Here is a 13,461-nt window from a genome sequence, read left to right on the forward strand (position 1 = left end):
ACTGGGCCTAAATTTCACAGCTGTACAGTTTTTTCCAAATTTGTAGAGCTTAAACCAAGTCAGAATAATCTGCAACACAAGTAACAATTTAAGGTCACAATTTTTGTTTAATTTTTGGAGATCCCAAGGAAGTGAATCAGAAATATGACAGAAGCAAAGCCAACGTATGAAGTAGAGTTGTTATTGCTGGAGTCACTGACTTTTGCCCCCGCACTCTAAAAATGAGAGTGAATAGGAGGAAGAATGAAAGCCTGCATCTCTCCCATCAGAGTATGGCAGTGACAGTCTCATATATTTTATTCAGTGACTGTCAATTCTGCAGTTGCAAATTTACAACAAGATTATAAATTTTCAGTTTCCAGATTAGCTACTTTAATCAGAAGTACTTAATTGGAGAAACAGTAGCTCAGACACAAAGGCTTTGACTTGACGTATAGAATTTGCAGTCAGATATTTTAATAAAAGATACTATTATACTGATGTATTAATTGTGTGTGAAAGCAACAGACTTGCCCAACTCTGAAGAAGTTGGAATTGGTCAAGATTTAGAGACGCATGAGCTGTTGTGTAATTCTGAGTGTTAATCTCTGAGCAGTTTCGGGGATAAGAACTCACAGTTCCTAGGATAATAAGATCAACATCCAAATGCATTAGTGATCTGGAAAAATATGAAGACAAAGACACAGTGATCATGAATTAGAAACGTCTAATAGATATCAGGAGGAACCCACAACATTTTAACAAACAGACACAAACAGCAAGCATGCCAATCCTTCTTTCCAAGAGAATCACCTGAACAAGAATCATTCATTTACCTCATTGGAAACACCAGAAGAACTGTCTTGAACATAATCCAAAAGCTTTTTAGGTGGCTGCATCATATAAGCAGAAGTGTAGAGATGGAATGGAGGAGAATCAATGGCAGCAAGGAATGAAATGTGGAGAAGGTGACACAGTTAGAAACTAAGTGTAGACAACATCAGGTACAAGAGTGACACACAAGGGTAGAATGGGAGGAAGAATGTGTTATAGTGTTCTGTAATTTTTTAAGCATCTAAGTAATATGTTAGTAACTTTAGATGGTAAAATTTACAACTGGAATGACTCAATCAGTACTAGCTGTATTTAATACTGGTGAGACAGCATGAAGTGTCATAGTTACATTTTTGTGGGATAAGCCTCAACATTCTTCATCTCAGAGGAGGCACTACTCTCAAGTTATCATTATGAGTAAAACTGTTAACATAGCGTTTTCAGAAGAATGTATCTGGACTGTTTCTGCCTACCTATGCAGAGGAATGACAAAACAGCTTCAATGGCTAGATAAAAGGAGATAAAAGGTAATCAGTGATAAATTTGATACACTGGACAACAACTTTTAAAGGAAAATATGTAGTTTGTTTTCTCTTCTTCTCTCACTGAGTTCTGCAGTTGGTGTTTGAGCAGGTACAAGAAGATAGCTGCTTCCTAGGGCGTCCTCCTGGAAATTAGAAATTGAACCTAACCCAGCCCTAATGTATAGTCCATATTTAAGTTATTAAAGTCACAACGCTGGCAAGTTAGGGCTCCACTTAAAGAAATGATAGTTATATGCATTAGATAACTTTATTGACCTTTCTCAGAAAAGGTCACATTAACTTTACTGGGATATGTTTGCTGAAGTTGGTAATTGGTAAATTTATATAAAAATATTGTCCCTCACATTTAAATATTAATATTCTGTCCTCACTTACCGGACGTCCAAACTCCAGTTCTGAAAAGAACTTATACCAGGGTTCGTTTTCTAAATCTATGTCATCTGGGTTTATGCGATCAGGCTGGAGCAGTTGTGAAGGAAAAGGGAAGGAAAAGGCACACACTGAGCCAAGGGCTAGAAATGCGTGTCACTTCAACAATACACATGCAAACACAAAACAAATATAGGGGAAGTAATGGAATAAAATCAAAGAATGAAGATGGTATTTAAGACAGAATATTCTTGTTCAAGAGCTGTCATTGACTGGAAGCTTTAATACTTTCTATTGCTATTCTTCTAATGATTGAAAGACTTTAAGGATTTCAAGATTACTGTTTCTACGCTAAGACTGATCTTTGACCACTTCTGTAAACGTAGCTGCAAATACCTTTAATACTACTGAAGATTCTCTGTTAAGAAAATGCTTTAAATGATCTTTAGCTAGGCAACAAAGCACCCATGTGATCGGCGATAAAGACGTAATTCTATCATTACTGCTTTCAGTCATTCCCTTGTCAGAAAGCAAGTTAATTCTGGATCTTGCTGTCTTGAAGCAAGCACTGAGCAGAGATGAGCAATATGCATCATGCAAGCACAGCTATATTAAAAAGCCACTTCAGAGTGTTGAATTGAATTTTTATAAATTTTAAATCCTACGGTCAAAAATAAGGAACAAAAGTTATGCATTCCATAATTTCAGCTTTAGCAGAATTTTATAATGCTTTATCTCCCACAGGCTCATTGACATGAAACGTTTTTTTTCCACAGCAAAATATATTGTTTTCATCTGAAAATTCTCACAGCAAAGGGATAAAGTGGGAATTGAAGTCAGCATTGAGAAAGCTTTACAGTGAACTGAATAATAATTGACAGAGTTATTCAAGCAGCATGAAAACATGACAGTGCAAAACAGTAGAGCTCCCAATGGGATGTTTAATCCACTGCAAACTTGGCTGCCTTAATTATTTTCTAAACAGCTTGAGTTTCTTTGTAGGATCTGATGTATGCTGACCTGCAGTGCAGAATTATAGAGAATCACTGTCTTAAAGATCTGCAAATAAGAAAAAAAAAAAAAATCTTCTTGTAGAAGATATTTCTGAATTTAACATTTTGGCTGCAATTACGAGAACTTAGACACTAAGTATGGTGTGACCTAGGAAAGCATTCCTCAAAGGTGGCAATGGGTCCTATAAAAATAATATTTCTGGTGATTAAGTATTTAGCACTTTTTCTGCATGAGTCAAGCTGTCACCAACATATCAGAGCAATCACATACAGCTATTTCTGTTTTCTGCAAGAGATAACACTTATCTCTTGACCATTTCAGATAATTAAACATCTTACAGCACTCTTCTTGCTGCTTTTGATGTTACTTGATCAAGCTGCCAACTTTGCTCTCTTAAAACTTCAACAGCCCTTTTGAACTACATTGGTGCTTCCGTATCTGTGAGCAGTTCAAGCAATAGCTGTTGTTTTATAGATTTAGCTTCACAACGTCCCTTTCAAGTAATGGGAGTATTAGTTGTGACAACAGTGAATGCCAGCAATGGGCAGCTCGTCCGTGCTCCAAGGAGCAAAGCTGTTCCGGAGTTTTGCCCTTGCACTTCCACCATGCACAACCATTACTGAGCACTACTATCGACAGCTGTTTCAACTCAAATATATACGCACTAGTCTTTAGTAGTAAAACACCGCTGAAATAAGTTTCATGAACTCAACAGTTAAGGCTTACCACCTTATTAGCAACTATAACTGATTTCTGAAACACATGAATCCCTTCTACAGAGATGAAGACATGAATGCAAACACAATAGATTCAGAACTACGGCAGATATTTCATCTGAGAGATGAAGGAACTGAGAGAGTTTAGCTTGGAGGACAGGTGGCTGAAAGTGAGGCCTCATCCCTCTGCAGCTACCTGAATGGAGGCTGCAGTGAGGATGGTGCTGATCTCTTTTCTCAGGTGACAAGGAATAGGACACTTGGCAGCAGCATAGAGTTGAGACAGGGAGGTCTAGAGGAGATAGCAGGAAGCATTTCTTCACAGAAAGAGTGCTCTAATGTGCTCTAGCCACTAATGGGTGTTCACTTTATGGGACCAAATTTGACTTACTCAGATACAACTCCCATGAAATGTGGGTGATGTGGCTACCACAGAGCACGACAAATCTTGGGCTACTGACATTACATGCAGGGGCAGCCCGCTTCAGCTTTACGACACACTAGAAATGGACCATTAAATGCTTTAAAATGGAGATAACTGGCTCCCTTTTTATCTTAAGATAGTCTTGCTATTAGTTGAAAGCTGAAGCAGAAAAATTCTGCTTGTAAGGAAATAGCATATTTGAATGCAGTTTCTGAGTTTTCAAGTTCTCACTCTGTAGCAGTGTGCCAATGCAGAGACAACATAAGGGAGTGCGTGAAGTTAACTCCATGCACACAGCTCCTAACTTTATTTACAGACTGAACTGCAGAGGGCAGCAAATAAAAGAGAAGAGCTTTAGAGTTCATAACTCCACTACTGCTTGCCAGCTGCAAGAGGACGCTGCATTCCCTGGACTACCACGATCAATACTCAGGCAATTGATTTCAATTGGCTTCAAGTCAGTTTTGCTGAAGGACTGCTTTATATTATCTATCCCCCTTACAGAGCTGAAATGAACAAATCATTTTAACTTACACTGATTTTGGCTAGGGCTTAGAAAGTAACTCCCAATCTGCTGGAACAGAGGGCAAAAGCAGTTAGAATTCTTTTTTTATGACTTGTCAGTCAAACCAAGTCATGCTTCTATACTCTAAGCTAGAATTCAATAGAAAATTCTGTGTACTGAACATGCATATTAAAAAAAAAATCTAGAATTGAAATGAAACTCCACAGTTTTAGCTGAACAGCACAAACATATCTCTATGCTTTGAGCGGACACTGATGAAAGTAAATGCATTTATTGTCAATTTTACAGCCTTTATAGCCCTTCTTTCTTACTCATTTCATCGAAGAAAAAGATAAATGTACAAATAGTGGTGTGAAGGTATTATTTGATAAGTACAAGGCTGAAACTAGTAAAGAATAAATATTTAACTTCACATTAGTATGAGTAAGATTAAATTATTATGCTACAATTAACTCATTTACTGGAAGAAAATACTCATTTTAGGAAACGAATCCATGGTTTGGATACTATTAATGAAAATGGGAAGCATTTTATTGAATCACAGACGTTAGAGATGGAAACATACATCAGAACTTATGTACCACCTTACCAGTACTGTGTTATTAGCAGAAATAGTAATGTTTTACGGGAGAAAAAGGAACTGCCATTGCATTCAACAGGCTAAGGTAATATTTAAAAATTAAAAGAGCTGTTGTCTTTTTTTTTTTCAGCTAATTGGGTTGAAATTTTTATTTTCTACACCACAAGCCTCTTGTTTCTGTAGATGTTTTAAGCTCTAACATGTTCAACTTAATAAAAGAAAAAACATCGATTTCCTGCTTAACGACAGCAGGCTGCAATGTGATATTACAGCTAGAAATTACAGTCATCTTTTCATGTCCATAGCAAAGATAACCATTGCTCTCTAACAGATCTATCCATTTAATGTTTATTACTAGGCCATTTATTTTAGACTTATTATCTTTCATGTTCTTTTCTTCTACTGGATGAATACTTGGTGAATTATATTTACCATTAAATATTAGTCTTATACAGAATCTCATTTTATTATATTATTCCATTTTATTATATTATTCCATTCCACATTAATCACAGCTGTAATATCTACATCAGTAATGGGAAACCTAATCTTTCACCTTAATCTGCCCTATATAAAAGATAGTTATACATGTTGCTTCACATCATAGATGCAATGCAGATATGGAAATTATTTAATTTCAGCAAAAATTTTTAAGAGTAAGATTTGGAATGTTGAAGTATCTCCCTCTGAGTTTTTTTGTTTGTTTGTTTTGGTAAAACTGATAGGGCAAGAGTTTTTAATTCAGATGTTACAAATGTCCAACTCTGCAACTATATCTATCTTTATCTTCCTTATTTTGTGTAATATTTTAATACAATAGGAATAATTTCTTAGACATTAAAAATCAAAATGCTTTGAGATGATGAAAATGAAAGACCTAACTCAGTCAGTACTAACACGGATGAGGATTTGGAATGTTCATCTGAATCTGGAACTAATACAATATTCTCAGATGTCAGCTTTTCCTAGCACAGAAAAATCTTTTGGCCTACTTTGCTGATCATCTTTTCACGAGTCAGGAGTTGTATTTCCCATATCTGATTTAAGGAACACAAGAAAAACAAATGCTTCAATGAAATCACTTTCAGAGCAGTGATAGCATGCTCTACTTCAAGTGTTTTTTTTTTAAATCACTTAATAGTTACACTACTGTCAGCATTACTTTCATGTCTTGTATTCTGCAGTAACTCCCATTTTCCAGTCTTTTACAAGTCTCAATCACACATAAACAAAGAATCTCTCAGTTCTGTCCATGAGTATTATTCCCTCATTTTTTTTAGCTTTATTCTACAAAGAGACATTTCCTTAAATTCACATTAGCTACTAAGCTTCAGATGACAGAAGTCTGATTTTTCTCAGATGAAGCAACTAAGCAAGGCTTTTTTCTGCATGAAAATATTACAAGCTTTAAATGCTTTAAAGCTCAAAATCCAACCTCTTGATTGAGAGCACCAAAAATGCACAAGTTTAAAAAAAAAAAAAAAAGCATCAGAAACAGTGAGCAAAGCTTGCTTTGGTGTCATTTCATTACTTCCTCAAAACTGAAAAATTGTATCTATGATTGCATTGATCAGTACTGTATTTCTTACATGAACAATTTTTTTTCCATGCTACATTGGCAAAAAATATAATTTACTATAAAAGTACAACCATTCTTGAATCATTATAAAATATTCTTATTTTAAACTTAACTTGCTAATATTCCTTGGAAAAGTTGGCAGGTGACCTCAGTGTACGGTGCTACTTGAGTGCAACTTAACAATAAATTCTAAATCCCATGTAATTAGTTTGATTAATTAGCAGCCCACATAGAAATGCCAACAACTTCTACAAAAAAAATGCATTGGTTCTGCAAGAGCTGAATTTCACAGAAACACACCTATTTCCTAGCTAAAAAAAGTTATATTTGCACAAAAACCTGAGGGAAAGGTTCTTAGTACAGGCCGTGTTTCACACTGTTGAAATATTACGTATTCTGGAATTAAATTATTTGAATAATTTACATTACATTAGAGAAACAAACTCTCTGAACAAGCATGTAATCCAACCATGTACAAGCAAATAACAACTCAGTATCAATTATTTAAAATCTTCTGAAAATTGGATCCTCTCAGCTGTTCCAATCTCAAGGTAAAAGCCCCCAAACCAAAATACTGCCATTATTATATGTCTATTTTCCTAAAATAATGAAGTATTGAGATAGCACAAAAGGAAATTAGACGGGCTTGGCAAATGCATCTTTCAGCAAACGAAAAATTCTGTTAATGGTCATTTTGCATACATCAATCTTAGCTTTATCAGACATGCTTATAAATAATTCCACAACTTCAATAATTATTCAGAAAGCAGGAATAAGGACTTCAAATTACCTGTTCATGGACATTCAGTACTCATGAGTAATTGAGACTGGAAAGAACCTTCAGAGGTCACCCAGTCCAACCTCCTGCTGAAAGCAAGTCTAACCAGATCAGAACTCTGTCGAGATGATTCTTGAAAACCTCCAGAAACCGAGGTTCCACAGCCTGTTTGGGCTATCTTTACCAGTATTTGACTAGAATCTGCTTAGGCATAACATTAGCCACACCTTGAAAATGTAAATAATTTATTTTTATGCTTTAGTTAACTAAAAAACATATAGAACCACAGAACCATAGAATTGTTTGAGTTTGAAGACACCTCTAACGGTCATCTGGTCCAACTCTCCTGCTGGTCACCTACAGCTAGATCAGGATGCTCAGAGCCCTGCCCAGCCTGACCCTGAATGTCTCCAGGGATGTTGGCATCCACCACGTCTCTGGGCAACCATCCTTATTGTAAACAACTTTTTCCTTACATCCAATACAAATCTGCCCTGTTTTAGTTTGAAACTATTTCCCATTGTGCTATCACAGACCCTGTGGAAGAGTCTGTCCCCATATGTGTTGTTGTTACTTCTGAAAATGAGAGCTGTGTATATATGCCAGCCAATTAGAAAAAGCAGCTTTCATTAATTCACAGTTCTACTCCTCATCCATTACATTTGCACAGTGGTCCTTTGAGTTCTTGGAAATACCAGATTTTAAGTTTAGCAAATAAAGCAAACTTATATTTTCAGAAAAAGCAACCATCAGGAAACAGCAATGAGAAATTGCTGTAAAATTATGTTTGAAAAAGACTTTTGATGTTAATCTGAGCAGTTATAATCAGTAATAAATAATAGAAAGATGGCATTTCACCAAACTTCTTACTATATATCACTATTTATCACTGTTTCATTTATGCCTCTTACCGGCCTTTCGTGTTCAAGGATTGATGACTTTCCTGGCTCATACTCAAAAATGCTTCTTGGTTCTGAGCGGAACTTGCGGGTATCTACTTTTCTGTCAGGGGGATCCCAGTCATTTCTAAATAACAAATAAGAGCAGTTGAGTTCATTGACCATCAACCCCTTCTGCTTTACAGCTCCAGACAGTGGGAGGGAGATGCACACAAAACCAAATGAATTTCAGCACGGTTTCACTTTCCAGCTTTCAGCTCTGAAATGTCTGGACTAGCGCCCCATCTTCACTTGCTTACAGTAGGTATATATAGTACAGTAGGAAAAGCACTAATTATGTCCAGCCTATGGGATTGTTCATTCTTTTGTTTTAAATGGTAAAAAAACTTGAACTTGAAACTATTCTGAAATACTGTGACAAAATACTACAGTATGCCTTCTCAAATTGCAAATATACTATATGCTTATGCAGAACTCATTATTTGCTACACTACATAATGTACATAATGGTAGATATTTTTATCATTGCACAATATGACAGTCCATATTGAAAAGTAACAGAATTTTCCGAGAAAAAAATGAAATTTAACCCTTACTATTCTGTTTGGGTTTTTTTTTTTTTTTTTCAGTCATTCATCATGTTGTTTTAATAGCTACTTGCACAATTTGGGGAGATATTTAGGTAGTTCCTATCACAGTCAGAGTTATCTTCTCATGGCATTTTTGTAATCGCTGTCCATATTGCATTTGGAATAATTTTTGCTCTGGGGCAAATGATCCATTTGTAACTCTCAGAACGGAGGAAGGAAAAAGGAAATCTCATAGGTATGCCTGCATTTACAGTAAGAAATCATATGCTCTGATTAAATTCTGTTAAGCTTTCTGCTGTGACTTAGCTTGATGTGACCTGACCTAATAAGGCACATCACATGCCTTAAAAAAGCGCGTGGGATAGCTTTTGTTTGCAGTGCAATTTCTGGAAAACAGATCATCTGTTTATAAATTCCCTACCTTTCAAGGGTAGTAGTTCCATATGGCTCTTTACCATGCATGTTCACTGAGGAAAAACTACAGTTCCAGAACTGAAAACATTGTCTTTTTTGAGAACAGAAAAATGGAAATCAAGTTGCATTATATTTCAAGTCACTTCGAAGAAAAAAGGATGCCACTGAAATTCTGGTTCACACTCAATTCACTTTCATTTACAGTGTCTAGCCTTTAATCCCTTATGGGCTGTATTTTTGAGCTCAACTTACTGGGAAACATATCTTGGCTCCCAGCTATAAAACCGTGATACATTTAGACCTAAGCCTCTTATGTGAGATTTTAAATGCTCATACTTCATAGGCAATTAAAGAAACTCCCCGTGGTAGGAAAAGATTGATGAGCTGTAGCTGTCAGCAGCAGGCAAAGCATAACTAACGTGTTTGGCATCCCTTGGCCTCGAGACCTTAGATTTCCAATGCCTGTCTTATCATGTAGGAGATTTAAAAAGGAGCTGAACATCCAAATTAAGTGCTGAAGCAGTTATTTTCAAGCTTGACAAAAGGAACTGTAACAGGCCTCAGCTTCTGTGACCAAGGCATTTGGCCTAGCTCAGGATGATGACTCACAGAACCTCAGAGATCAAGGCTAAGCAGATGTACATTTTAGTGTTTTGCTAACAAAAACCTTGCTTCTGTATGACTTGCTAGCAAGATTCAAAACTCTTGGCCTTTGGAAGGCAGTCCATCACTAATCCCTATCCTCCACTCTTGGAAACCTGTTTTCAACAACAGGTGGAGTCAAAATCAAGAAAACCACTCAGCAATATGATTTTCATCTATTGGATTACCTTTTGAATTGCCACTACCTGCAAATTTTACAAAAAGCTATAACCCACAGCCTTAATTTTTAGCCCTTACTGTCATGTCATGTTCTGTATCTGCTATTTTTTCCTTCACCGGTATCTGGAAATTGGATTAATGTGCATACATACCAAGAAGAGTTTTTGAAAACACAGTAACTTACTTTTCTGGTATAGACCTTTCCCGCAGACGATGTGGTGGTACTGGGGGTGGCACATGTGGGGGTGGTAAAGGAGACGAGACCTTAAAGGCATCAGAGCTGCTGTCAGAAGCGCTTTTAGACAACGGTCTGTATGTCTGTGTCTTTGCAGCTGGGTGTGCCTGAGCAGAGAAGGATGGACTGCAGCTACCTGATATAAAGCAAAAACAAAAATAGTCCCAATGTGAGAAAGAATTGAATAAAACAAAGCATGGAATGATACAAGAATCCACAGTTTATATAGCTGCAAGGTTGTGAAAATGTGCAAACATATTTTTACAATATATATGTGTATTTTTTATTTTTAAAAGTATATACCTAAGTACTAAGTAATTCATGGTAATACTTTTCAAATATTTGTATATAAAACTACAATCAAACAGGAGAATTGCATTGAAAATTTATTAATTATTTAAATATTTTATTAATTAATTTAATAATTAATTAAATTAATTAAAAAATTAAAATTGAAAGAAATTAATGATTATTTGTTTTTGACAGGGAGGGAGAAGTTAATGGCTGCATGTATCTATCAGGGCTGTTAATGACAACCTGTTATTAACCCCAGGGCTCATCCTCACTCTCTGTCTTTGTACATCCAGATTGAGAAGGAGACGTAGGAAATGGACAATCATTATGTAGTCTGAATAGTTACTGTTAGTTTGGGACAACCATACAGTCAAGTATCTTGGATAAGATCATAAGTGTATAAACAGATCTTGAACAACTTACACACACAAATGACTCTCCATATTACACAAAAAGGCTGTGTGAGAGCACACTGAATGCAACACAAACACAGAAATAGAAGAACTATGAATAGCATTTTTTGACAAGGCACTATGGCTTTCTGCAGATAGTGTATTCACAGTTCCATTTTTGGTTCTATTAAGTAATTTTACCACATAGCTATCATCTTCTGAAAGACACAGGAATTATATATCTATTGTACGTATATGTCTTTCTTGTGGTTAAATGCCACCACCACCAGTGCCTATAGTAAAAACGAATGTGATTAGAAAAGAGAAGCATCTTTATTAGGCACTCAGGATATATTTTAAGATTTTTGTCTTCCTACATATGTAATTAGTATTTGTACTTTCACACAGTAGGTCTCTCCTCATTTTGATTAGGAAAGGCTGTGTTGCTTACACTCACAAGTGAAAATAAACACAGTGTAATCAGAAACTACAGTATTACAATGTATCCCATCTGCAGTAATACAGGCCCACAGCTGTAATACATCAGCAAGAATGAAACCAAAATTAAACTTAGTTTCATTTGGGAAAAAAGACATGAAAAAAAAAACCACCAACTGAGATCAAGCATGACGATAAAAAGATGATAAAAAGTGTTTATTAAAAAAGCAAGCACAAATAGTTAATTACTCCTGTCACTTGCTGACATTAACAAAAGAGCTGTTTTGAAGTGAGGAAATAACTCCTACCAGTACTGTATGAATATGCAGTATTATACATGTCTGTGTCGTCATCTACAAAAAGAAATATACATGTTACAGTAATGCAGTATGTGCTAATTTATTGCAGCAACACAGCTTTCTTTTTGGAAATACAAACAGGCAATCAAGTGTTGTATTTCTTTTCCTCATCTCACGTGAGTGTTTTCTGAACTCTCTCTTTTCCCATTACGCTTGCCATAAAATATTTTTGCCATTTTATTGGTAAAATGTACCTTCTTGTCACGACACCTGTACTGTATACTACTGGCTAGCCCCAAACATTAAGTTACAGCTGTTTATCTTCTCCCATCTCTACCTCTACCAAGAGCTTTACTCTCCTCTTATTAGATACTACTAAATCCTCCTATCATGAAAATCAAACTCAAGTATTTACCACGTGACTAGTGTTCAGGACAGATCTAAAAAACCATAATTGTCTTGCTTACATTTCTTATTTTCCCACTAATCTGTTTGACCATGCTAAATACAAGCCCTACCTCAGGAGAATAAGGTCTCTTTCCTTCATGAGGGTCAGTGAGCATGACTGTAGTTTATGCTGTTCCTTAGTGACAATCATGATGAAAGAAGCTAACTCTAAAGCTATAAATATCACCAAAGCTCTGTTTCAGCAAAACAAATAACACATTATATGGAAAAAATGCGATTCAAACAGAAAATGTATCCTCAAAACAGCCTGCATTGTTCCAATACGCAAGCTCTCCAAGAATGAAGTGGTATGGCAAGGGACTTCCAGTGGCAAATCTCTCATCCCTCACACCAGAGATGAGGATTGCTTCACTGAGTTCCATGATGACACAGAATCACACTGTGTGTGATTCCATGCTTACTTTACTCACTTTATTTTTTTTTTTTTTATTTTTAGTAAAACAAAATAAATGCAATATAAGTAGACAGCCTCTAGCTGTCTCTCTGCATCAAAATCTACCATCTGAATATCTCTCTGCATCAAAATCTACCATCCTTTTAATTTTATTCATTGTCTCACACTTGGTGAACATTTGCATTTTCATATGGCAGCTAATCAAAATGCAGAAAAGTGTACTTTTTAATACCACTGACAAGTACACAGCCAAGACAACAGCATACTTACCAGGCTTATGTACCATATGGATTTGCTTGAACATTGTCTTGTACCAATCCTTTGGCCTGTCAACTGTCTAAATAAAATATAGTTTTAAACAATTAACAAGGAATTAAAAATAACAAAGAAATAAAAATATCTATGTGAACAGATCAGACATTTAATGTTATTCTGGACATAGATTTAGGTTTATCATTCTTTGTCCCCTGTTCAGTATAATCATTTTCATCTACTTCGAGTGGTGTATTTGTCCATCTCATCTAGGAATCCCTGTAACAAATTCTGGAAGGTATTTAAGATTGACTCAGTTTGGGACTTTGATCTTGGAGAATACAATACTTAAGAGCACTGGAAGTGGTGCCAGATCAAGAGTTATCTTCTTAGAGCACTATATTTTACAAAGATGAATGCTGGGTACTACACAGGAAATACAAACAACTTGCCAATTTCTAGTTTCTAAGAAGAGTTTTTTTTGTTTTTTGTTTTTTGTTTTTTTTTCTTTAAACTCCTAGCTATTTTCAACATACATTATCTTCAAAACATATTTATTAAATAGTGCATATTTACTTTGGAATACTACTGAGAAAAGAATTAAGACAAGAATTATGTTT

General features: G+C 35.7%; 1 protein-coding gene across 7 annotated transcripts in view; it reads right to left on the reverse strand.

Moving 5' to 3' along the window:
* The window catches only part of SORBS2 (sorbin and SH3 domain containing 2), a 144,080-nt gene that overhangs the window by 34,603 nt on the left and 96,016 nt on the right, over positions 1-13,461 (reverse strand). For 4 of the 7 annotated variants that reach the window (XM_090139346.1, XM_090139343.1, XM_031608840.2 and 1 more), the window contains 4 exons: positions 12,860-12,926; positions 11,737-11,781; positions 10,254-10,440; positions 8,256-8,370 (listed from right to left, as the gene is read on the reverse strand). In XM_090139346.1, the coding sequence (XP_089995472.1) occupies positions 8,256-8,370; positions 10,254-10,440; positions 11,737-11,781; positions 12,860-12,926 (414 nt within the window). Of the gene's footprint in view, positions 1-815; positions 873-1,733; positions 1,818-8,255; positions 8,371-10,253; positions 10,441-11,736; positions 11,782-12,859; positions 12,927-13,461 lie in introns of all 7 variants that reach the window. The other 3 variants (XM_090139347.1, XM_031608841.2, XM_090139345.1) reach the window with 2 other exon arrangements.

Source organism: Phasianus colchicus, chromosome 4 (assembly GCF_987193195.1).
Source record: "Phasianus colchicus chromosome 4, bPhaCol1.hap1.1, whole genome shotgun sequence".
Classification (NCBI taxonomy): Eukaryota; Metazoa; Chordata; class Aves; order Galliformes; family Phasianidae; genus Phasianus; species Phasianus colchicus.